This window comes from Ostrinia furnacalis, unplaced genomic scaffold (genome assembly GCF_004193835.3).
Source record: "Ostrinia furnacalis isolate ACB-3 unplaced genomic scaffold, ASM419383v2 OfSCF0780, whole genome shotgun sequence".
In the NCBI taxonomy this organism is placed as follows: Eukaryota; Metazoa; Arthropoda; class Insecta; order Lepidoptera; family Crambidae; genus Ostrinia; species Ostrinia furnacalis.
The window spans coordinates 394,433-419,178 of NW_021131019.1; the positions used below are offsets into that span (position 1 = coordinate 394,433).

A 24,746-nucleotide genomic window follows, 5' to 3' on the forward strand; every position below is an offset into this window, starting at 1 on the left:
GTACAGTTAACCGGTACAACGACGCCATTATAAAGTAACCACACACGCGCGGTACGTGAACCATTTAGTTCAATGACATGAAAACGTTTCAGTAACAGATCGTGTAATCACACGATACAAACTGCAATTAAAAGTTGATCGGTGTCCATGAAATGTCACTGACAGATGGATCATCGACCTGATTCGTGATTAATCTGTGGAAAACGTTTTCTCTTTCAATCTACGTTAACCTATAATCACAGAGTAATACCGAGAAAAGTGATTAAAGATTTAAGTGTCGCATATATCTAAAATTACAACGCAATGGAAACTCAGTGAACAGTTAATTAAGTTCGCGTTACAAAACAAGTCTAATTTAACAAACAAAAGAAGATTTACAACGAAAACTTTGTACAGATAGGTATCTGACAAATACAATAGTAGGTATAAATTCCCATGTCTGTGTTACAGTTGAGTGACAAAACAAAACAGATGCCATATCTACCCCAGACCTCTTTAGATAAGAAGCCGAAGCATAAGGGGTTGTATGCAATTTAAAAGGTTCTTAATGATAACGCAAAGTGTGTCAGGTAGAACTTCTGTTCTATTATCTACTCTGTGTCGGGGGTGTCACATTTGAAGGATACCCTATCTGTAGATGTATTGTTATGGTAAAAGTAGGTAGGTACTAGGTACGTTTAAAACGTTATCTGCATCGTTATTCAATTCGATGACGTTTCGTCAGAGATTTCCTAACCAAGGGATTCAACGTCTCAAAAATCCCAAGCATAAATAATATACCGAAAGAATCTTCACTACACCAAGTTATTTGAAACAACAAACGAACAAGTAACTTTTTTGTATTAAAATTGGAGACTGAAAACCCTGATTAGGAAAAGCCGCGCTGTGTTTAAATAAATAAGATTTTGGCGTACACTCGAATGGAAAAGTAACGAGCAGACACGGGTGCAACGCAAATAGAGAGTAATGCGGACTGAATAAAAATGTTGTTTGTTCAAACAGTTGCCAAACGTGTATGCAATTTTTAACTTTGACGTATTGATATAAAGCTTTTTTTTAGCTTTCGAAGCCTGTCGTTAGGCATAATATTGCAAATGAAGAACTAGCGAGTCGAATTTCTGTTTTATAATAAAAGAAAATTCTGTGACTTAATAAATATCTAACCATCATTCAATAAATCAGTCATATTTTCCTTTGATCTATACATTGATAGGAAGAGGCAATAAAAATTCTCACATCTTAGCTTTCACGAGAATAAATAATATTTTGTATTCAGAAATAGCAAAACAAAATACTCGTAGATATTCAAGTCTCTGAGGTACTTAGATGGAAAGATATTTTTACACGGAATACATTTCTCACTTCTCTTCACAAATACTCGTCTACGTCTCCATTTTTATTTTCTTTCGCCAAAGTAATCTTATGTTTTAATCTGTATTTTGGATAGATTGGAGCTATTGAGAGAGTATTACGCTGAGAAAACTCTGTAAGTATTCGCAATACAAGACATTTGATAGCAGACGAACCCATATAAGGATTGCGAAGATCCATAGTTCATAACAGAGTGAACATAAAGACAGACTCTGTATTAGATTCAGATATGTTCCAATATAGGGCTGTTGTTCAATAAGGCATTAGTATTATTTTGAAATAAGTAGTAGTACAAATAACCAATCTAATTATGCATTTTTTTTGCAGGTTGCTTGATGACGATGTGCCTAAGTCTGTACACACAAATAACACAGATTGTATGATTGAAACGCCGCGAACGTCTTAAAAATTTAAAATTATAGGTAAGTCTTTTTTTCTGCAAATAGACTTTTAAAAATCGCTTTTACATGTAGCTGTAGAGCTACATAGAAGTTAGAATCATCTCTACCACAAACACATTGACTGTTACAAACGACAACCCAACCAAAGAAGGCTTATGCCCGTATTCACAAACGATGCTTGCTTATGTGAAGAAGTAAATCGAACGCACAGCGTTGAATAGAGCTCTGTGATTTGTTTGTGTGTCACCCTGTGCGTCCATGCGCACTGTGAGACCTCATAGTAATATTTGTGAATACGGGCGTTAGTTCCAGGGAAAAACTATTTCATAATTGCGACTGGCAACCCTATTTCCATCCAACATCTACAACCCAGCTGCACTCTCCAAGAAAATCGAGTCTCTCAATATGCAGCTTATACCAATTCAGTACAAGAAAATGTATAAAAGGAAATTACTGGAAGATGAATACAAACTATCGTTACCTATTTCATGATTTTCTACAGCAATAAGGACCTAAGCAAGCATCCATTCATTTATTTGAAAACTACTTTAATTTTCGTTGATTAAGGAGATTCAACGTCCAAATATAAATATAAATATAAATACACGGATTGTAGCAACAATCCATGTATTTATTATGTGTCAATAATGATATAAGCTAAAATTTGGCACTAGCTTACCACTGCTTGGCAACAGCGCGAATTATCTGCATCGCAGTTAACAATACTATAATAATTAACCTAATTCCTAGCTTTAACCACATTGCGATTGCACAGATGATCAGTCATTTGGCACTCTCTCACATAAATTAAACAAAGTCTCGTCAATCACTCGCGGCCAATTAACGTTTAACAACTTTGCATGGGAATGATCATACAATTGCATACAATAGGAGAAATCTAGACATAACTGTTCGGATTCAGCAGAAATCGTTATGATATCGTGAAGAGCCATGCATTGTCTATGAGCAAAATCGTTAAAAAGACAACGTTTTATAATCGATGATTGAGTGATCTATCAACGATATTTTCGATTAAACGATAGTATGCATCTCTATTAATAAGAATGTAATTTAGGAGTTTAAACTTGGGTAACAGACTTTTTTATTAGCACCAATCACAACTACGTAAAAGATAGCACCGCGTTTAATTTGATGTGACGTCAACGTCCTATATCCTTTCATTTAGTTAATAAATATGCATAACAATTACACGCAATGTCGATTAAATACTCCTCACACAATATTATACATTTAACTAAATTGACAGACAACTGTCCCTTTATTTAAGTTAAAAAAGTTGCGAATGACAGCTGTCGTTAACACCTGCGTAGGCGCAACCGTTGTCATGGCAACACACGTCAAACCATATGTTATTTGAATCGCATTATCTTTTCACTTAAACAACCGTCATTTTGCTCTTAATTTATTAATTTTGATACAGTTAAGTTACGCTAATAATGTTTTTTCAACACGGAACTAAGCATGCAGACGTTTTACACATTTCATATTGATTTAAATGTTCTTAATTAGCAATTATTAACAACAAACTAATGTATGATTTCCTTCCTGGTTGTAGAGAATGAAATATCATTCATATGATTTAAAACCAGTAACATTTAAGAATTATTGTTTGCATGCTTAGTAACAAATTGAGTTTTATTCATATTCTTGTTTGCTATATTAATTAAGCTAACAACCAAATTAAGGTATTTTCAATTACTGCGTTTTTTCTTACTTCTCAATTAGTTAATAATTACCATGTTTAAGTGTAGAAATATCTATTGAAAACGAGTCCTCATAAAGTGCTATCATATTATGTAAATAACTGATGCTCTAATTTCACGTTGACGTTAAAAAGATGTTACAGAAGTGACATTTCCTGTTTTTACCCATCCGACTGGTTTTTATCGCGTAGAATAGAACTAGAAAGCCTTTATCGTTACTTTGAAGGCTGTACGACCTTGTCACCATTAACCTGCAGGGCTATTCCGACACGCTGTTAACTTAGATTAGGGTCTATCTGTCACAGTCGCTCATGTTGGCATCTGGCTTTGCGTGAGAGGGATGGCAACATTCGAAAATTTGGACAACGCTTTTCGGAGTAACCCCCTGAGGCGACATTAGCCGATGAACTATGAGTCATACATTACGTACAGTTGACAGCACATCAGTCTACACATTTTTGTTGCATAATCGTCTCTATTACAACTGTTTAAGATACTACTTTATTAATTACAAGATTGCCGCCCGCGGCTTCGCCCGCTTGAAATAAGTGCTGTTTTTAGGGTTTTCCCGGAAATTACTCCAAATTTCTCGCCGTAAAAACCATCCTTGGACTTACTTCAGTGAACATTAAAAAAAAAAGAGTTAGTAAAATTGGTCCAGGCGTTGTTCGATTCATTTTTATATTAATCGATTTCATTCTTTTTTTCGTTTAATATAAAAACTTTAGGCATAACACGAATACTAAAACACAAACGCACTTTCTGTTTTTGAATACTAATGTTTTAAACAATGTTTGAGTTGATTAACATAAGTAAACGCGAAACCATTTATCAGTCGAAAATAACCACCATTTAACTAATTATTTTAACGTAGATGTCTGCTGTTACTAATTGGGTTAAGGTTAGAACCATGGAGATACATAACAATTAAAATACTAAGTTAAAATAATTAACAATGCTGCGACAAATATAGTAACACAGAAAACCCGTAGTCATGTCTGTAGGATTTTAGGTTAAGTACAAATTTTCCTGTCGATAGTATTTTACCCGTATGTATTTATTGATCATAATAATTATTTTAATGTCCCCCACATTGAACAAACGGGTACACGTACAAAGTTTATTTAATAAAAAATACAAATTTAAAGTGCAATCTATTAACTTAATATTATACATATTCATTCTCGAGTAATAAAAATGCAAATTAATTATTTTATACTCTTTGGCGTTTATTTTAAATTAAAATAATTTTCTGATAATTAGTTCAAAAACTTTCCTTCGAGAGAACGTTATTCATAAAGGATGTTTATTACAATAATTTCACTCGGAATAAAGCAATTACGTAAAGCAAGTTTAGCATGAATATTTATTTTCGAACACTCAATTACTCGTATGCTTGCATGAAATTGCATACGTGAAGTACCTGGCTGCCTTTAAAGGTCACCGCACACGGTCTTCACGCCACAGGCACAGCCACAAAATGCCGCTGGTTGACGCTGGTGGCCGCCACACGAAAATGTATGTACAAGCCGGTCGAGTTAACTGCGCACCTGACAGCCGTGACGTCACATCGACACTGCTACGGAACGGAGCGAACGCGGGGAAGTGTGGGTAAACCTAGGCGCAGACCACCGACTTTAAGTTGGCCGATAGTTGAGCCCGATTCTAATTTGTATGAAGAATCGGACGATACCAAATCGGTGTAATGTACGCACTTCCATACATGTCCATACTGATTAACAGGCCAACCCAACGAAGGAAGGGAGAATCGCATTCCAGCGAGGTGCGCAGCGGTAGCGGCGTTCTGTGGCTGTGGCGTGAAGCCCGTGTATGGTGACCCTAAGACGGTTTAAAAATGTAATTGGAGTGCGATAAGCTGCGCACGCGTCGGAAAAGAAACCGGTTCGTTGAGAGTATATCCGGTAGTTAGGGTTGCTATATTTCGTTTGATCCTTTAACCGTAGTAAAAGAAAAGCAGTAAACAATTTACCGACCACGAAAGTTTAGGAGTCAAGTTTAGTTTCATTGACAAAATCTTTTGGAAAAAAATCTTTACTATTTATTACTTACTTAAATTCAATAGGAAACAAAATGAACTATATCTCCGGCCTTTTAAACATCACATTAAAATATATTTAGAAATAGTTAATTAATTAAAGGTCAAATTATCTAAACAGTGATAAATAAACACCCGTTAAACATTTCAAGCAATTTAAAATAACATGGTAATTAGCAAATAAATATCCATCTGTTTTACACAAAAACGAGTAGATCTTAGATATTAGTATATTTTTCACAACCCACCCCTATCACGTCAAGGCAACGCAACGATGCGTACGCGCGTTCACGCCAGGTGGTCGGTTTGCCGAATTTGCGACAGTATCAGGTACTAACTTATAAAAAAAAATACTATCAGATTACCATCATACAAAAAGTGTAAAAATATTAATTTAAAAAAAAAGATAAAATAAAAATATAAAAAAAGAAAAACGAAAGATTGAGTAGGCCTACAAAAAATATCCAACGCAAAAAGAATCGTGCGTGACATTTTACTAGATACGCAACGAAAACGAATCCAGCGTGATCCCTGTAAGTACTCGTCACTCGTTATTTTCAAAGCAGAAAATATTTTAGCATATTTCCGAGTAGCGTCTGTGCTGTAATCAAGTAGATAAGATTGGATCAATTTCAAGGGCAAACATGTCAGTTTAACGAGATAGAGTAAAACACGTTTGTTGGTTTATCGATATTGGAACCAATGTTACCTATACGTAACATTTTATTGCAATAAGAATTTAACTAGCTACACAACTCGTTATACTGGCAATTTTAGTGCGTGCATTTTATGGTCAAATCTCACCCGTATACATAAAAACTCAATAGGCATGCGTGTTAAATAGAAGTTGTGGATGTATTTAAGTTTCACAAGCATTTATTTTATTTTAAAAAATGTTTAAACAAAAACATTTTTTAACTTGAAGAAGGCCGACACAAAATTTCGTTTACAGTGTAAACTTTACACCCTGCAAATGCCCTTTCACTTTTTTTAGTGAGAACTGACCTCAGTCAGTAGTTGGATATAGTATTTAACAGCACCATGTTTAGACATTTGTGTTTTAATTTACTAATAGTATTGACACACTTCCGACTGACTCTACCACCAGTTTTGTTGTATAATAATATTTCTAAAATAAAAAGTAACGAACTCACATCATCGGATATTGGCGACACCAACGGCGAATCCTTAGAACTTCTCCTTTTAAAAAAATGCTTCTCCACTATAGAGTTCAAAGACAGCCTGCGAGGCGCGGGCGTGGGGTACGTTTTAATCATTTTCACTTCACTTTACATTTCCACACTCGAAATTCAAAATTCAAAATTTAAATTCCGAACACTTTCAAATTTAGAACACAAATGGAACGTCCGTCCCGTATGAATTAGCACAGGAAAATGTTGGTGTGAGCTTCTGTGTGTTGTATTTACGCTACTGATAACGCACCAGGAAAATATTGTGATAAAGGATCATTTACATACGACGGCTGCAACGCAGACGGTGTAAACGCTAATTCGGCAAATCGCATAATCCTTGCGAATGGAAAGAAAGATACAAATGCATTCATTAATCTACTTTTTTCGCTTTTTTAAAGGCGTTACTAATAGCGAATCGCTAAGTGCTTTTTCTAAATGAGAATTGCATTCTTAGTGTGTTTTTAATGCAAAGTTGGATTTTTAAGAGCGCTTTTTACTACTGTTTTAATTAAACATGTTTTTAGATTATTTATCGTTATGAAAGTGTATGTATTTGGATACAGAATAACATACCGCCATTAACTATTTTTCAGTCAGTTTTAACTCTAATATGAACATGTTGTTTATAACGTAAAGCTTACGTAATTATGTTAACCTGAGTTATTTTTACCCAATTTTCAGACAAGCAAAAAACATCCTTATTTACGCTGACAGTACCTAACACCGAACATAAAGTTGTATCCATATCACGCCAAGTGTTATCCCGACTCATTTACAAAGCAAACACCATAAAGAGGAAACCCGTTCGTTATTAGGTGTGTCCAATCTAAACAACCCCGAAATCAAGACTGCGAACAAACATACTTAACTTGTATATTCCATTTTCATTTGCTAATGAAGACTCAACCAAAACACAAAGCGTTAAAGTTGGATTTGGGATAACATGTAACAGTTAAAGGAAAAGGCAACACACACGGCACTCCACTTGTCTCAAAGAAAAGTTAATGAACAGAGAAAAGTCTGACCGCGAGGTTATTTGAGACAAAAGAGTAATGTTCCACGTTTGAAAATAAACAAACGACGGTCGTATTGAGCAAAGTGACCGCCAGGAGGGCGCAAAAAGCGATTTTATTTTGTTTTCTAGAGTGTGGTAAGAGTTCGAGAGTTTTCTAAGCGTTTGAAGAAGTTTTGCTTTTAAAAAGTGTTTTTAGAGAGCGTTAAAAAGTTTCTAATGCACGTGTTAGGGAAGGTGCCTTTGTAATTCACGTGTCAAGTATCTAACTTTACATGAAACATTTGGTATGATGAAAGAAACAAAATAGCAATCGGACATCACTTAACAAGGACATTACACACGTGTAAAACAAAAGTGATTTAAACAGTTAAGTATAATATTTGAAATAAGTAAGCTGTAATTTATTTCGTTATCATTAAATGTTACAGTAAACTATTAATTAATGCAAAATATCGGTCACTTGATTGTATTAATTAAATTCCATTAATAAGCCAAAATGACATTTAAATTTTAAATTAAACATTTAAATTAAATGTTGGCAAAATATCTAACCATTCCTACACGTAATTGAAGGTCTAAGTAACAAATGCAGCCAAAACTCGTAACAAAGAACAAAAGTAAAATAAGCAGTCCTTCGGAGACATCAGTTATACAAGAAAGTTATTCACGAAAGCGACAAGACAAGGCACTGAATAAAATATAGCAAGGAAACTCACACCGTTTCATTATTTTAGCCCAAATTATGGTCCCGCGGGTCCCGGGTAGATCGAAGTTGAGGTAGCCCTTGAATATTTTATTGGACACAATTTCAGTTCGTATGGGAATACTGTAATTCTATTAGCACTACTGCCTTGTACCTTCAAATCGAGGTACAGTAGACCGCACATCACTAACCGAAAAAGAAAATTCTTCTATTGATTTTGAACCCTGTCCTAAAGGCATAAAGTTCAAGCGCTGCCTAAGTTTATGTAGACTATACTTACATAGAACAAGTTTTTTTTTCTGTATTTGTATGCGTAAGGTAATTACGCAATTGTCTTTGAAGTGGAGTGTCGTTTCAATCAAATACTAATATGTGACAAGGTCTTACAGTATTGCTAGTTATTTTAGTATACCTAAGTATGTAAAGGACACTTATGTATTGGCTAAGTCAAGTCACTAACAGAATTCTGTGAAAAAAAGAAATAACTCTACGTTGGAAAGAGCCCTAGTTTAACGCCCGTATTCACAAACGATGCTTGCTTAAGTGAAGCAGCAAATCGAACGCACAGCGTTGAATAGAGCTCTGTGATTGGTTCGTGTGTCACCGTGCGTCCACGCGCACTATGTGCCTCATAGTCATGTTGGTTAATACGGGAGTATACGTCTTTCGTAGTTTATAATCATTTAATTACATAGTGCGGAACATAATTTGACAGTCATAATTTGCTAAAATTAAGCACAGAGTGAATCACAAAAACATTTGCTGTTTGAATCTCGAACAAGTTTCCAAGTCGGGTCGTTGTCCTATTTGAAGATGAAACAATTATTCCAATTCTATTGAGACATGTTCTTTCATGCTCGGAAAAATTCAGTTGAAATAATACTCTGTCTCTAGCCCTCTTTGTGATTTGAAGCGAGACAATCAGATTTTGTAACGCGTATCCCAGACGATTATTGTTTGGGATAAATAAAGTATTTTATTGTCGAATGTAACAAATACGATACATTGTTAGCAATAAGTTTTGTAGAGCACAACGAAAGATGCCGATAATTGGTAAAATTAACGACTTTCTAGCATCCTGTCTAAGCTGATCGCTACAATGTTTAAAAAGGTATTTCTCGAAGCGCACCCATTTTGAGGCGCACCTAAACTATTTCTTAAAACGCACCTATGTTAACGTAATATAAAGATTTTAAACTTTATGTCTACCAAGATGAATACAAAACACCAGGGCAATATAACATAGGTGCGCTTTATTAGGTGCGCCTCAAAATGGGTGCGCTCCGAGAAATACCTCATTTTTAAATTCCACAAAAATTGGAAGCAGAATCTACAAAGCTTTGTTTACCGATAGACAGTTACCCAATTTGGTTACCAAAATAGGGATGTGCCGTTTCAAAGGATAAACTTGCTCCAAATTGTTTCGATTGAAAAGTTTGAGGCGGAAGCCCTTAGAACTCTACCGATGCACTTAGGTTTTTTAAAGCTGTGCGCTCAACACTTTGTCTTTGAGAAAATGGGCAACGAAACGGGCTAAGTTTATTAATTTAAATATTCTCTGTGGAGTTTTCTTGAGCTGCGATAAAATTAATATCGCTATAGTCGCAAAAGGAAGTGTTTTTACTTTGTCCCGCAATTTTAGTGATAGGAATAATTGTAAAGACTGTATAACACGATCGTGTATTCATCAGCTCTTTTTACCTATCTTCCTTTTTAAGTTTAATTAAATAGCGACTGTCTATTTAATAAAACTTTCATACATTTGCATCAAAGTTATACCTGAAGATGTTCTAACTCTATCAAACAACTCAGGTACACAAAGGATCTAACATGGAAAGTGCTCTTTGGCAAACAACTATAAACAATGTTTACATCACTAATGTATAACCCGAGCATGCTCGCTAGTTAATAAAAGTTCAACCTAAACAGCATCTAACTTATAATCGAAGAAGTTCGATCCAATAAACTAGGATCCAGGTGCACAAATTCAAGGGGATGTGACGTGGAAGGAGCTGTTTGGCACACGTTCAAACGTTAGGGCGAGTGGTGACGGGACGGTCCTAAAAAGGGACAATTTTAAATTGGGCAGGCTACACCCGTTTATCATCATCATTTCAGCCATAGGACGTCCATTGCTGAACATAGGCCTCCCCAATGATTTTCATGATGACCGGTTGGTAGCGGCCTGCATCTAGCGCCTTCCTGCTACCTTTATGAGGTCGTCGGTACACCTTGTGGGTGGACACGTGTCCTTGTGTACGCCCGTTATCAGTTGATTAAGATAGACTGTAAAGTTGTGTTTTTGAGCCGAGTAATGATTTTTCTCTTTTACATGAAACACACTTTCAAGCCGCATTTTAACCTGCTAGCCGTCCTTTGCGAACCTGGCATTAACCGTGCTCATCAACACGCGTATCCGGACGTTCCGGACCAGGTACAAACCGTCTCGTCAACGCCCGCCCTTACGCGTCTCCATAACCTGCAATGTTTACATCGCTGATGTATTGCCACCGCGGACGTGAGAGGGTTGAACGAGTGTTGGAGACGAACTTTATGGAAGCACTCTTATAGAATAACCACCGAACTCGAAATTCAACGTCCAAAAGTGAATAAATTATCCTAGTATAGGAAAAAGTAATCAAAGACATGCAGAGGACGTTTCAGACAAATATAAAAAAACTGTATAGTCTCGCAAAAAAGCGAAATGTACCTTGACAGATTGACATACAAAATAGCGCCTGAATCGCAAGAACAAGATTTTTTTATGAGAAAACATTCCTTGAAAGTTAAATGAAAGATAAGTTTCATGAAGATAGGTATCGCTAAGTTATTTATACATTCACTTCACTTTTTGTCCTAGTTGCAGCAGGTGACATTGCATGCAACATTAAGTTCATCGATAATATGATACGCTCCTAATTAGGCTACAAAATTAAATTGCCTTCATACAGGACCCTGTATGAAGGTCGCATGTCCTTTTACGCGTAATAAATTGCCCTGTCTTTTTTACCTCTTTCCCATAAATATGTATGAACTTTCGCAGTGCCAGACGAATGTGGGTTCGTGGATTTATTCAGCCTGATGCTGCGAAAAATGATCCCAGCGCCACCTATCTCTCGACCAGCACTTTGCTGACAGGGGTCACTTGTGTTATTGCTCTAATAGTGCCCCTTCGTTTCCTCGCAATCCTGGTTCATGCATATGTGATAAGGCTAGAACATTTCTAGGAATATGAGGTCGGATCAGACTCAATTCGGTACAGAGGGCAAGGTGAACAGAAGCGGTCCCTAAATAGGATTAGATATTCTGCATGGTAAAAGGTGAATTTTGTAGGTAATCAGTTTGAAAATCGTAAATACATTGTCTAGGTACAGTCAGTGTCAAATAGTTGGTGACACCCAGTGGCCAAAAATTTGAAAATTTAATCTCATTCCGTGGAATTGCAATTATAACAAAGACGTGTTGCGATATTTTTGGCTACTTTGGGTGTCACGAACTACACTCGGCATCAAATAAATCGCACCTCCCGCGACAAGCACTTATCAAACGTATGCATCCCCAGTTCCCACCAACGTTGGTACCATTTGAAAGCCTAGTTCTAAACTACATTTCATTAAAGGAAAGGTTTTTACCCCAAAAATGTGTCGTTACAAGGATCCAGAGTCACTTCTTCAAAAAATAGGTAGTTACGCTATAGCCATTTTTTATGACTATAAAACTGTTAAGTTGGGATTAATCGCTATCCATCTGTTAAAGAGGACACGTGAGATCTTTATTTGGTTTTATAACCATAAAAATTGGTCTAATTGATCCCAGAGGTGAGCCCAAAGTGAGGTCTATTTTCAAGTCACATTTATGGTAAATGTTAATCATTTATTTAGAAATGAAATGTATTTTTCTATAAGGATATTTATTGGGCTTTCAAATAACACCAATATTGTTGGGGTACCATGGTTGTGTCAGAAGAAAATATTTAAAGTTCGCGTCGCGGAAGGTGCGGTTTATTTGATGTTGAGTGTATTTGACGCTGACTATATCTCGAAATCTCATTTCACAATTCTACTACGTGATAAGTAAGGTATAATTTTCATTAAATAAAGCGCATTGAATAGGTAATAGAATTTTCTTGTCTCAACAGCATCAAAACATCACATAGAATTCCCGTTAGCAACACAAAAGCCAATAACCTTATGTATCAAAATTATCCACGGAACTTGTAATATGGAGCAGAAACCTATAAAACGCGAACTATTAACCAACATTAAACTGTAAACTGTACGGTTAGATCCGCATAATACTATCGGGTCAAACAATCTCAACAGAGCATGGCTATCGGCCGATATCTTCATTCATTAGTTTCATTACTGTTGCTAATTAAATCAATGTGCTATAATTCTTGTATTAAGACTCACATGTTCAGATTCGCGTGAAGTTTGCTACAGGCGAGAATTTTTAATAAGTAGATTGCAATATCGAGCTTCTTGCATACAACTTACTGCTTATTTTTCAGTCATCTTGGCGAAAAACAGTTATTATTTCGAATAACAATTTCATTATTTCTAACAGCGTTCGAGCCAGTAAATGTAACATAACATTATAATCGAACGATTACGTGAAAAAATACCGATCATTAAAATGAAACTTATTACGAGTATAATAATGTTGTATAGCATGGTTCTAACTGTCCATGTAGACACACACATCAAAACTTCATTCATTATAAAACGCAATATAGTTTTTTGTTTTGACGACCTCATAAAGGGTAATTCCAGGATACATGCCCCAGTGGGATAGGTGCCGCGATTTTAAGTACACTATGTTACAAGCAACTTAGCCTAAATTTATAGTACGTATAATAGAAAGGGACCTCCTCGTGCCACTTTTCGCCTCGCAAACCATCAAAGAGTGCGTTCGTTTAGCCAGTGAGAGCAAAAATCTTCCGCGGCCAGACCTTAGCGAGCGTCGAAATAATATTGGTAAGTATCTTTAAATGGATAATTTTTTTGTTAGCTGTAAAATGATGCAAATTTTTATATAATTTGATAGACTATCTTATAAATTACACGGGATAGCTATGTTTAATTCGATTTTTAGTGTTATTGTATTTTTTATTAAAAAGGCACCTATCCTGTGCTAAAAGGATAGTTGCCTAATTTTTTTTGGGTATAGATGCCCTTAGGGCCATGTCCCATGCACCTAGGGGCATCTATCCTAACCTGCTCTTTTTGTCACAGGTAGCAAGTAAGAAGAAAAAAAGAATGTAGTACGGCTAACCTTAGGAAAGTAATAAATAGGGTGCCCTTCTGATCGAATTTTCTTTTTACCCGACTGCGCTAGAAGGAGTAGTATTATTTTTAATAAAAAATATTAAATTTCATTTTTAATTCATTTAATAACAAACAATCTTAAATAATAAAACTTGGCTTGTTTGATTTCAAAATTCATTTGACCCTTAGAATTCAAAAACTATATTAAAGAGTCATCTATCCCTGCATCAGGCATCTATCCTTTGAAGCAATCATACAGTGAGTCTTCTATCCCCCACATTAGGCGTCTATCCCACTTTTTAGAGGTCAATTAAAATGGTATTTTCTTAGAATCGGTATAACTTAAACTAAAATAATTATAGTATTATCATAGACGAAAGACCAAAGTTTACAGATACTAAGGTCAAATTGTTGATAAAAACTTACTGACTGAGTTACAGAGCTGTTTCAAAAAGTGGGGCATCTATCCTGGACTTACCCAAGGTAGCGGGAAGGCGCTGGATGCAGGCCGCCACCAACCGGCCATTGTGGAAATCATATTATGGGGAGGCCTATGTTCAGCAGTGGACGTCCTATGGCTGAAATGATGATAGTTTTTTGTTTAAAAATAGTACTGGACATATTTAGTACAAAGCGGTTGCACGCATTTGGAACTAATCAATTCCATGGAGCAACTGACCAAATAAATACATATCGTTTGATGTTATCGAAATAAAACATGTCGATTGATCGAACACAAACAAAGGTTTCCAGTTATTAATACCCTCTGGACAGCTGTTATTATGATAAGCAGTATTTGTAAGTATTTTTTTGTTTAAATAAGGGTTCACATCAAAATGAGCATCCGTTATCTTTTAAATAGCGCAATACTAGACGAATCCAAGAAGAGTGTTTATGTCGTATTTCTTCTTAGGCCCGATTCGACCAAACTTTTATCCGAGAATAACTCCTGGTGTATAACTGACATATTGACAGTTTCAGTATGGGAAATATGTCAAAATGTCGAATAACTGACGGTTTATTCTGAGATTAATATTTACTCTTGTTAGGTCACAAATCCACCCTTAATCGAAATGAAGTTATTCGATAGAGACCCTAAGATGTTTTATAGTAGAGAACCCATAGTTACAGATAATAAATTAAAGTCTGAGCTGAAAACTTTCCGTGAAAGATGGAAAGTGCAGCGTGGGACGGTCTTAAGCAAGACAGAACGACGATATACGAGTGGGTTGTTAAAAACCCAGTAATGAAAAATAGTATGATCGATTTCAGTGGCATGCATTGAGAGAATTAAACCTTTGTAGAACTGACGTGGGCTGATGATAATGACCATTATCAACGACGACTGAACTAGCAATAACAACGTGTACGTGCGGGAAATTACAGTGCCACAGAATTCGCTCAGTTCATTCTGTGCTTTCGATCCACGAGTGTAGACGAACTATAATAGTCCGTGCGATTATACTTTCGCTTCTATTTGGAGTGAAAAGTTAGAAAATGCTTTGTTGGACTGACCGCAGATATTACGTGGAGTGGACATAACATAATACTTTGTAAATGGAGATAGAAAGTCTATGGAAGAAAGTTAAGCACATGATCACCATGGGAGATACTGGAGACTTAATCATGAGAACTGCATAGTCATTCCAAGTACAAGATATGATGATCGGATTCATAACATTAATCAATACTAAAGTTTCCTAGTGTTTTCATATTTACCCAACAGTAAGACAGTTTTCTAATTAACATTTTAATAATGACAAAAGACGTACTTGCACCACCTAAGTTTAACGGTGACTATGACGATAACCGGTGCTTTTTGTATGGATTTTGACAGATTTTTAACGTTTGTCAAAGTTAAATTTAGATGGTGCAACCCAGCCTAAGTCTCTTGTGTGTAGCACATTAATTAATTTACATTCGACGCGTACACGAGTAAGTCCTAAATTCAAATATATTTCACCCGAAATAATTAGTATGACTTCATAATAGCAAGCTTTGTGAATATTCCACACCTGGGTCTTATAAGACGTTACATAATACACACAGGTTGGTAAATAATTCAAATTTAAGGCTGAGTTGCACCACCTCACTTTGACCGTAACTATGACGATAACCGGTGCTTTTTGTATGGAGTTTGACAGATTTTTGATGTTTGTCAAAGTTAAAATGAGATGGTGCAACCCAGCCTTAAATTACATACATTTAAACGAATCTATTAAATCGGTAACCGTGTAAAAATTGACAGCTAACTAAAATAAAATAATCATAAGATTTTTGTAGCTTTAAGTGCGTTGTCACGAACCGTATACTGAACTCTATTAAGTAAAAACACAAGACATTGTCTACGTTAAGATGACGTAATCAAATGACCTTAACCCAGTCCAGTGGATTAATCTAGGCGGAAATAATCGCACCATTCAGATTCCGAGCCATTTGGTTTATGATAGTGATTTGACACCGTTTTCTTTGCTACTTTTTAAGGAATTTTCTTCTGTCCGCACAACCGCGCACGAGTCGATTTGAATTTGAGTTTTTTCTCAAAAAGATGGATTTTCATTACTCTACTATTAAATGACATTAGATTAAATAAAGCTTTAAAGTTAAGCAGTGTCTTTAAAGTCGAGAAGTTTATCGAATAATGGCTCTATTAGAATGTCTGTGTCCTGCCTTACTATGTAGTTTGGTACACGTTTAGTGTAGTTTCTACTGTTGAAACTAAAATTGGCACAATTACCGACAAAAGTACACAAGCAAAAACACTGTAGAATCAATCATCGGTTATACAACGTTCATAACTACAAGGGCTAGCAATTATAATTATTACCAGTACCTATCCGCCTACTATAAAAATACCTGCAAGTTTTCTAATAGCTGATATAAAATCTGCCTTAGTTGTCGTGTTTTACACATACTTACAGCCCCTTTTCGTACTCTATCTATACTTATAATAAATCTGTAGAGAGGTCAATTCTGTACATGAAATATATTTTCAAAATAACTATCAGGGGGTGATTAGTGATCGATACTGATGCCAAAAATGCAATCAGTAAAATTTTTGTCTGTCTGTCTGTCTGTCTGTCTGTCTGTATGTTCCTTATAGAAACAAAAACTACGACGACTCTCGACGGATTTTAACGAAACTTGGTACAATTATTCTTCATACTCCTGGGCAGGTTATAGGATACTTAGGAATTCCCACGGGAACGGGAATTAGCGGGAAAATCATTTTGTATGAAAAATCTAAACCGCTTAAGTTAGACGCTTGAAATTTGGCATGACGAAGGTACCTGACCTTAGTATACTAAAAGCTTAGTTACAACAGGATATTGCAAGATTCCCACGGGAACGGGAGTTAGCAGGAAAAAACATTTGTATGAAAAAATCTAAACCGCGTAAGATAGACGCTTGAAATTTGGCCTGCAGGTACCTTAGTAAACTTAAAGCTTAGTTACAACAGGATATTGCAAAATTCCCACGGGAACGGGAGTTAGCGGGAAAAAACATTTGTATGAAAAAATCTAAACCGCGTAAGATAGACGCTTGAAATTTGGCCTGCAGGTACCTTAGTAAACTTAAAGCTTAGTTACAACAGGATATTGCAAAATTCCTACGGGAACGGGAGTTAGCGGGAAAAAAAATTGTATGAAAAAATCTGAACCGCGTAAGATAGATGAAGGGGGGGTAAAACGAGATCCACGCGTACGAAGTCGCGGGCGGCCGCTAGTTTTTTATATTACCGATCGTTAGCTAGTCTCACTAGCGTGATATGCATCGGCCATGCCATCGGTAGTTCTTATGCAAATTAAAAAATGAGAATTTCTATCTGATACTGATTTCTAGATAAGCGCTAATTTTGCTACCGTAGATCTAGCGTGATAATAAGAGCCAAAGCACACGATGCTTTGCAGGCGTTGCGGCGCCGCACCGCAGTCACCGCACAGATTTTGCCGTATCGCGCGACGCGGCACCTCACTGCTCATGTGCCCGCTACAGATTTCTATGTAAGGCTGAGTTGCACCATTTTACTTTAACAGTAACTTTATCCCTAATCGGTGTTTTTCGTATGGAGTTTGACAGACTTTTGACGTTTGTTAAAGCTTAAGCAAGATGGTGCAATGCAGCCTAAGAAGACGCAGCGGCACCTCTCCGACGTCGTACCGCCGCCGCAACGCATCGTGTGCTATGGCTCTTACGTATACCACTACACGTGATATCGCGTGATATGGTGATGAGTACTTAATTGACGTTGGCAAGACAATTTTTTAAGTATACAACCATTATGGCTGTGTTCTTTTTCCCGTTAACAATGAGATGCTTAAACTAAAAATATTTATTTTACAAATATTATTTTCGTAACATGTTCAAGACTGTTTTTAGTATTTTAGGTACTTTATTATGGACAGTCAAAAAGCAGTAAGTATGTTAAGCAGTAAATGGTGAAATTTAATTCTGCATCAGTGAAATTTTGACCCTACTAAAAGCTTGACATCATTTATGGATGAAACCTGATGCTTTTGGTATAAACATATTATTATGACGGACACAACCTTTTATAATATGTTTTAGGACAAGTTAATATTTTGTAAAATCATATTCTTTGGATTCAACAAGCTCATACAATTGTGGTATTATATTTACAGTAGGTACAGTTTCAAATACCTTACCTGAAAATGACAAGCTATTTAAAATACCTTTATTTACAATACTTTCAGAGGTTTTATCTGAAAATGAGTAATATAAAATAATTGTTCACAAATATGTGCCCGTGTTTATCTCTGACAGATTAGTCTAAAAATGGAGGTGAGCGAATTCATTTTCCTTATTTATGCGAATATCCTAATAAAGTCCCACAAATAACCTATTTTATGAGTTAGTCAGTGCAACAAATATTCACAATTGACGTCAATGTTCAATCCATCCAATATGTAGTATAGAACAATAGGAATGTGGTTTAGTTTGTTCAAATGTTTTTAACTATACTTAAAATAATACATATAGTGCACTCGGTTAGACAGAAAGTCAGACGTAAAAGTAAAAAAACATAACCGTCCTTTTGGCGCAGTCAGACTCGGTGACTTTTTTTATTACAGTGTTTATAAGACAAAAGTTTAATGATACATAATGACATAATGACATCTTACCAATCTTTCGATTATTAAATCTACAAACTGCACCAATTGAACATGCTTTCATTACCTGAAAAGAGAGAAAAGCTTATTAATAATTATTATTCACTCAAAAAATAATATACAGGTTTACCGATGACTTAAAAAAGAGTTGAAAATATTATAAAAACAATATGCTTAAGTTGAAAAAGTGACTCTACCTATGAAAAAATAAGACATAAGTTTTACTTTTAAACATGTAGAGACTAGAGTGTAACGAATTCCCACAACGTCATACGTGTGAAAATCGTTTTGTAGAGTGGTGCCTCAATATTCACGATTGCATTACTTTTCAGTCAACCATGACCACTCGTTTATACGGAGCTGCTTTCGGTAGAGAGCAATCTACATCACAGCTTGTAACATTTTAATTGGAATTAAATTCACCCTAGATTATAAGTAACATTATATTAAATCAAAAAGTAATAATTAGGTATCTGGTCAAATATTCTGCATCCGAAGGTAACATAGCGACTAGAATTATTGAAAACTGTATTTACCTCAAGTAACTATTTTGTTTCAAATCTAGGTGCTTTTACACTTGCTAGTTTAAATAAGTATGTATTCAATTGTAAGTTGTGATGTAACCCACATGAATTCGTCATAAAAATATGATTCCAGTAGATTTTAATCCAAGCATTGCACCAACCGTAATGCCCATATTTCCGCATCTAGGCCAGCTTGGCACGTTTCCTGTGAGAATTCAGTTTTACGATATGAACCGACGCTCGTGCTAATCCTGGCTGGAAATAGTCGCTAGCATTTGATAATATCTTCCAGATTACATATTTTTTAGTTAAAACTTCATGTGTTGAATTTATATTAACAATGATTGCCTCAACTCTCGTTGCGCGACCAATAATAATACTCTTTTATAAAAAAATATACAAGTGCTGGCTAAAAGACCTTAATTATTATAAGGGAATCGATGATTAAATAAGACCGTTCTAAATTTAAATCACATTGTTTAATTTTCTTTTTTTTTTCTTTTAATTGACATTTCCTTTTCCAATAATAAAGACGAAAATAAAGACAAAGGTATTATTGTAACCTGCCAGTATGGATCTAATAATAACCAACTTCCATTGAAATGGATAGAATGTACCTATTCTAGTACGATCTTGTGCACATAAAACTGTACATTTTTGTTGCAAAATAGACTGTATTACAACGGCATAGATGTCACTATGTAGAGCTTGACGTGCTGTCGTATACAAGAAGTGCTAAAGTTGGCGGAACCCAAAGTTTACGAGTCGTAAAACAATTGAAGCTTCACTTGAACTTCTTAGGTTTACTTTTAACTACCACTTCTACGTTTGTTGTTGTCTTGTTTCAGTGTTGCCACCATTTTCACAAATCGCTCACCTAGCAGTATAATGACACATCTACTTTTTTCTTATTTTACAGAAATGAGGGTCAAAGATTTTACAAATGTTTCAAACGAAGTTATGAGTTCATTTTACATTTTATCATGGATTTTATGGTTTTAGCAACTAGTATAGACCTTAATAGATACTTAGGGATAAAAAATCCACTTCAGGTTTGCAGGAGTTACTTCATAGCAGTCAAAGAAGAAGAAGAACCATGCAATTGTGCCGTTATACTTTTTGACAACTTCCAAAAATGTCATATATGCCCCAAAAACATAATTAAATAGGATGTGAAAACTAGAAATAAAGAATTGGTTGATAGAAAACAAAAGTTTTTATTTGAAATCAACATACAATAAAAAGTTTAACTAAAATATTATAATAACCTATATCAGGAATGGCTCTTTCCATACCAGGTGACCGACCACGCTGGGAGAGAGGTACGTAAACTCGCTCTGACGCTGGATCTCTCCCAATTGATAGACTGTGCAACCAGGGTCCCGGACGTCGACATTCACACAGCCAACTGCCTTGACCTTCTGCTGACATCTGATCCAGACAGATATTCCATCCTGGTTACTGCTCCTCTTGGAACTTCTGACCACTGCCTGGTGAAAACTGTATCGACATACTCCCCATCCGATCGTGGCCCTTGTGGAGTAAGACGAGTATGGCGATACAAGTCGGCAGATTGGGACGAGATGCGTCAGTTTTTCGCATCTTTCCCTTGGAGGCCGGCATGCTTTTCTTCTCGAGACCCAACGAGTTGCGCCGATGCCATAACAGAAGTTATACGCCTGGGTATGGAATTCTTCATTCCTTACTCAGACGTCGCCTCAGGTAGCAAAGCTCGCCCTTGGTTCGATGCTGATTGCCGTCATGCTGAAGCGTGTAAGCAGTCAGCATTTCTGGCATGGGCTGATGCTCGAACGCGCGACTCACCGGACATTCGCAATCTGAAGAAAGCCTACAACCAATCCTCCAAGTCTTGCAAAAAGGCGTTACGCAGGGCTCGCTATGATCATATTGGACGCATTGGCACCAAACTTGCTTCTTACCCAGCCGGGTCCAAAGCGTTTTGGTCCCTTGCCAAGGCCATCCAATCAAACTCCTGTCGCCCCAGCCTGCCGCCACTGCTGGAACCCGATGGCTCACTGGCTCACTCTGCTGAGGAAAAGGCGAACCTTTTTGCCACCCTGTTCGCTGATAACTCACGTCTTGACGTCGCAGGCAAAACGCCACCCTCATTACCCCCTGCCTCCTCCACCATGCGTGAGGTCCGCATACGGCAGAGAGAGGTTTTAAATGTCTTGCGTTCTCTTGACGTAAATAAAGCCAGTGGACCCGACGGAATTCCGGCAATTGTCCTGCGTAACTGTGCGCCGGAGTTGTCTCCTATTCTGACACGCCTGTATCGACTCTCACTTGAGACTGGACTAGTCCCTAAATCATGGAAGCTTGCAAACGTACAGCCCGTACCTAAAAAGGGCAGTCGTGCTGACCCAACTAATTACAGACCCATCTATGTTACGTCTACACTCTGCAAGATAATGGAACGTGTCCTCAATGGCCGACTCCTGTCATACCTTGAAGAAAATGACCTACTCAGGGACCGTCAGTATGGGTTTCGGTATGGTCGTTCTACAGGTGATCTTCTCGTGTATGCCACACACTTATGGAGCGAGGCCATTGAGAAACATGGTGAAGCCATTTCTTCAAAAGTCCATTTCTTATGGCTCCAACATTCCGAGGTGTGCCTGTCAAAATCACCGAGCAACTGCAACTCTTGGGCATTGAAATGTCCAGCAAGCTGAACTTTGGCGAGTACATCGAATCCATAGCGAAAACTGCTGCCAAAAAACTTGGTATCCTCTCGAGGGCAAGGCAGTACTTCTCCAAGAAGCAAAGGCTGCAGCTTTATAAAGCACAGAAAGATCCGACCTTGCATGGAATACTGCTGCCACCTCTGGGACGGCTCTGCCAAGAAACATTTGGCTGCTTTGGATTCGGTGGAAAGGCGTGCCAGAAGACTTATCGACAGCCCTACCCTTGTTGAAGCGGCGCTCCAGGAACTTGACCATCGCCGTAAGGTAGCATCCCTATCGGTTTTCTACAGGCTACACTTCGGAGAATGTGCGAAAGAATTACACGAATTAATTCCACCCCTTCCATCATCGGGGAACCAGACGCAGGTTAGCGTACCATCCCTATATTAAAATTAAAAATAAAATAAAAATTCATAAAATTCATTTATTTTTGCAAATAGGCTTTTAAAAAGCGCTTTTACACGTCCCAATATTAACCCTACCACTGCTTCGGGACAATAAATGGGCCAGTACTGAGAAGAAGCAGCGCAAGAAACTCAGTCACTATTGTTGACATTCCACCAGCTCGCACTAAGCGTTTCGATGACTCTTTTATAATGCGAACAGCTAGGGACTGGAATTCGTTGCCTGCTGCTGTCTTTCCCGAAAACTATAATCCGGGCCTCTTCAAGGCGAGAGTGAATTTAGCACTTACAGGGCAGATATGTACCATCCTAGACTGCATCCCACTTAACATCAGGTGCGATTGTGGTCAAATACCTGCCTTGTTATGCATAAAAAAATAAAATAAAATAAAAAACTTTTGGCTCGTGATTCGTTAAGGAATAGTCAACATCAAACTATAACAAATAAAATAAAGTTTAATCATGACGTATCTTCTTTTGTCAAATGTACCGTTTTTCTACTAACTTACTAAGTTAATAAAATGTCACATTTGCCACTTACGCCAACACAGATTTAGAAGCGATTGCACCTCACGGAGCGCCCCGCACAACTGACAAATAAGCCGTTGTTATGCGCGGAAGCGGGGGAAACGTAGCAAGTGCTACAATGACACTGAACGCCCTCTCTCGACAAATAGTAAAACTAACACCGTGCCGTTTTACCACTTTATAAATTATACACTCTTAAACACTTAGGCCGGCCGTAAAAACTCAATTTCGCTTTTTTTGTAAATGTGCCATTATACTGCTAGGTGAGCGAAATAAACTTTGACTAAAAGTGTTTACATTTCCATGTTTATGTGATTTTGTGAACATGCATCGTATTGTAAACAATTTACGCTTGGATAGAGCAATTTAAAAACAACGTTGTAAATTTTTATCATAAAAAACTGTAACTTAATATCGAAGTACAGTAGGCTCACACTTTATGAATGCTTTTTAATGAACATTTATAAAGATTTAATTTATAAATTAGTAAATAGATACCAAAGTAATTTTGAAAAGTATAACAGCAGTTTGTATGGAGTGAAGTAACTGTATCATCTTTCGCTACTATAAACATTGCATACCCCATAATCTCTCGTCAAGTGGCCCACTTTCGGCATGAAAACAAACACATAAAAGTACCATGGGTAATAATGGGACAGTCGTTGCGAAATCTATGGCGTGTGTACACAAAGCACTGTTTGAAGTTGCATGGTGAAACTTCGCCTATGTAAACTTGGTTCGAGGCAATTTTGTTTTAGAACAAAGAAAAATTGTTTTCACAAGTATTCTGTTGCAATAGTATTAGTATTTTATGTTAGGACTAAAATTATTTTAAAAGTCCGAAGTGGGTATAAAGTAACGATTAAGTAGGCATATGTTTATTAGTTTAAGAATATGAAAGAAAAATTCAGCAATAAGAGTCAAATTCAGCATCTCGAGTTCGTCAGATTTTCACCTTAGGATATTTTTTTTTTCAAGTTATTTATAAAATCTATTCTTCAAATCTAACAATATTTCGTTGGTAAAAAAGTTTGGTAACTTATTTGGAAAAGTCTGTACCATGTCATTTTTTTCGTCTTAGAGAAAACTGCGAAAAGCTTTTTAACGTTTCATCCTATGACGTGTAGCAGATAATTCCATGACTCCAGTTTTCGAAGAAACATCAAGGTAAAAGGTAAGTCTACACCGGATTGACATTTCGCTACTTTCCTCCCTTAGTGCTGTCTGCTTCTCGACATATTTGCCATTATATTTTGAACCTTACTAGCTTGATATTATGAATCCTCTTTATTTCCCAAGGTAAGTACGTGTCACGCGCCGTTGCCCACCCCATGAACACTTTTATTAGCATTAGCTGACTAAGCAGGTTCATAATATAAGTAAGGTAGCCAGATTCCAAATGCGATATCATATACAGAGCCCTTATAAAAATGGGGTAGCAGGTACTATCTCTTTATTATGGGCCCGTAACTTTATGGTGAGGTATTTCACTTATGTCTGGAAAAGTAAATAAGTTATTATGGTGGCACTTCTATTACGACTAGCAAATATTGAGGAGCTTCTATGGTACTTACAGAGAAAGTAATTTGTCAGAAAATTTTGTTGGGATTCAGTGACATTTTATCGTCGAAATGTTCATCTAATAAAAAAGTTAACATTTGCCATATCACGTGTTATACTTGCGTAAATTCTTAAGGACTTACACGGAGAAAATTAGTTA

At 36.6% G+C, this 24,746-nt stretch overlaps 1 protein-coding gene across 3 annotated transcripts in view; it reads right to left on the bottom strand.

Moving 5' to 3' along the window:
• The window catches only part of RapGAP1 (Rap GTPase activating protein 1), a 111,710-nt gene that overhangs the window by 74,474 nt on the left and 12,490 nt on the right, over window positions 1–24,746 (bottom strand). Inside the window, exon 1 of one of the 3 annotated variants that reach the window (XM_028300762.1) lies at window positions 6,707–6,934. The exons of the other annotated variants lie outside the window; for them this stretch is intronic. Coding sequence (XP_028156563.1) covers window positions 6,707–6,829 — 123 coding nt within the window. The 5' untranslated portion in view covers window positions 6,830–6,934. Of the gene's footprint in view, window positions 1–6,706; window positions 6,935–24,746 lie in introns of those variants that run through there. 3 annotated transcript variants of the gene reach the window in all.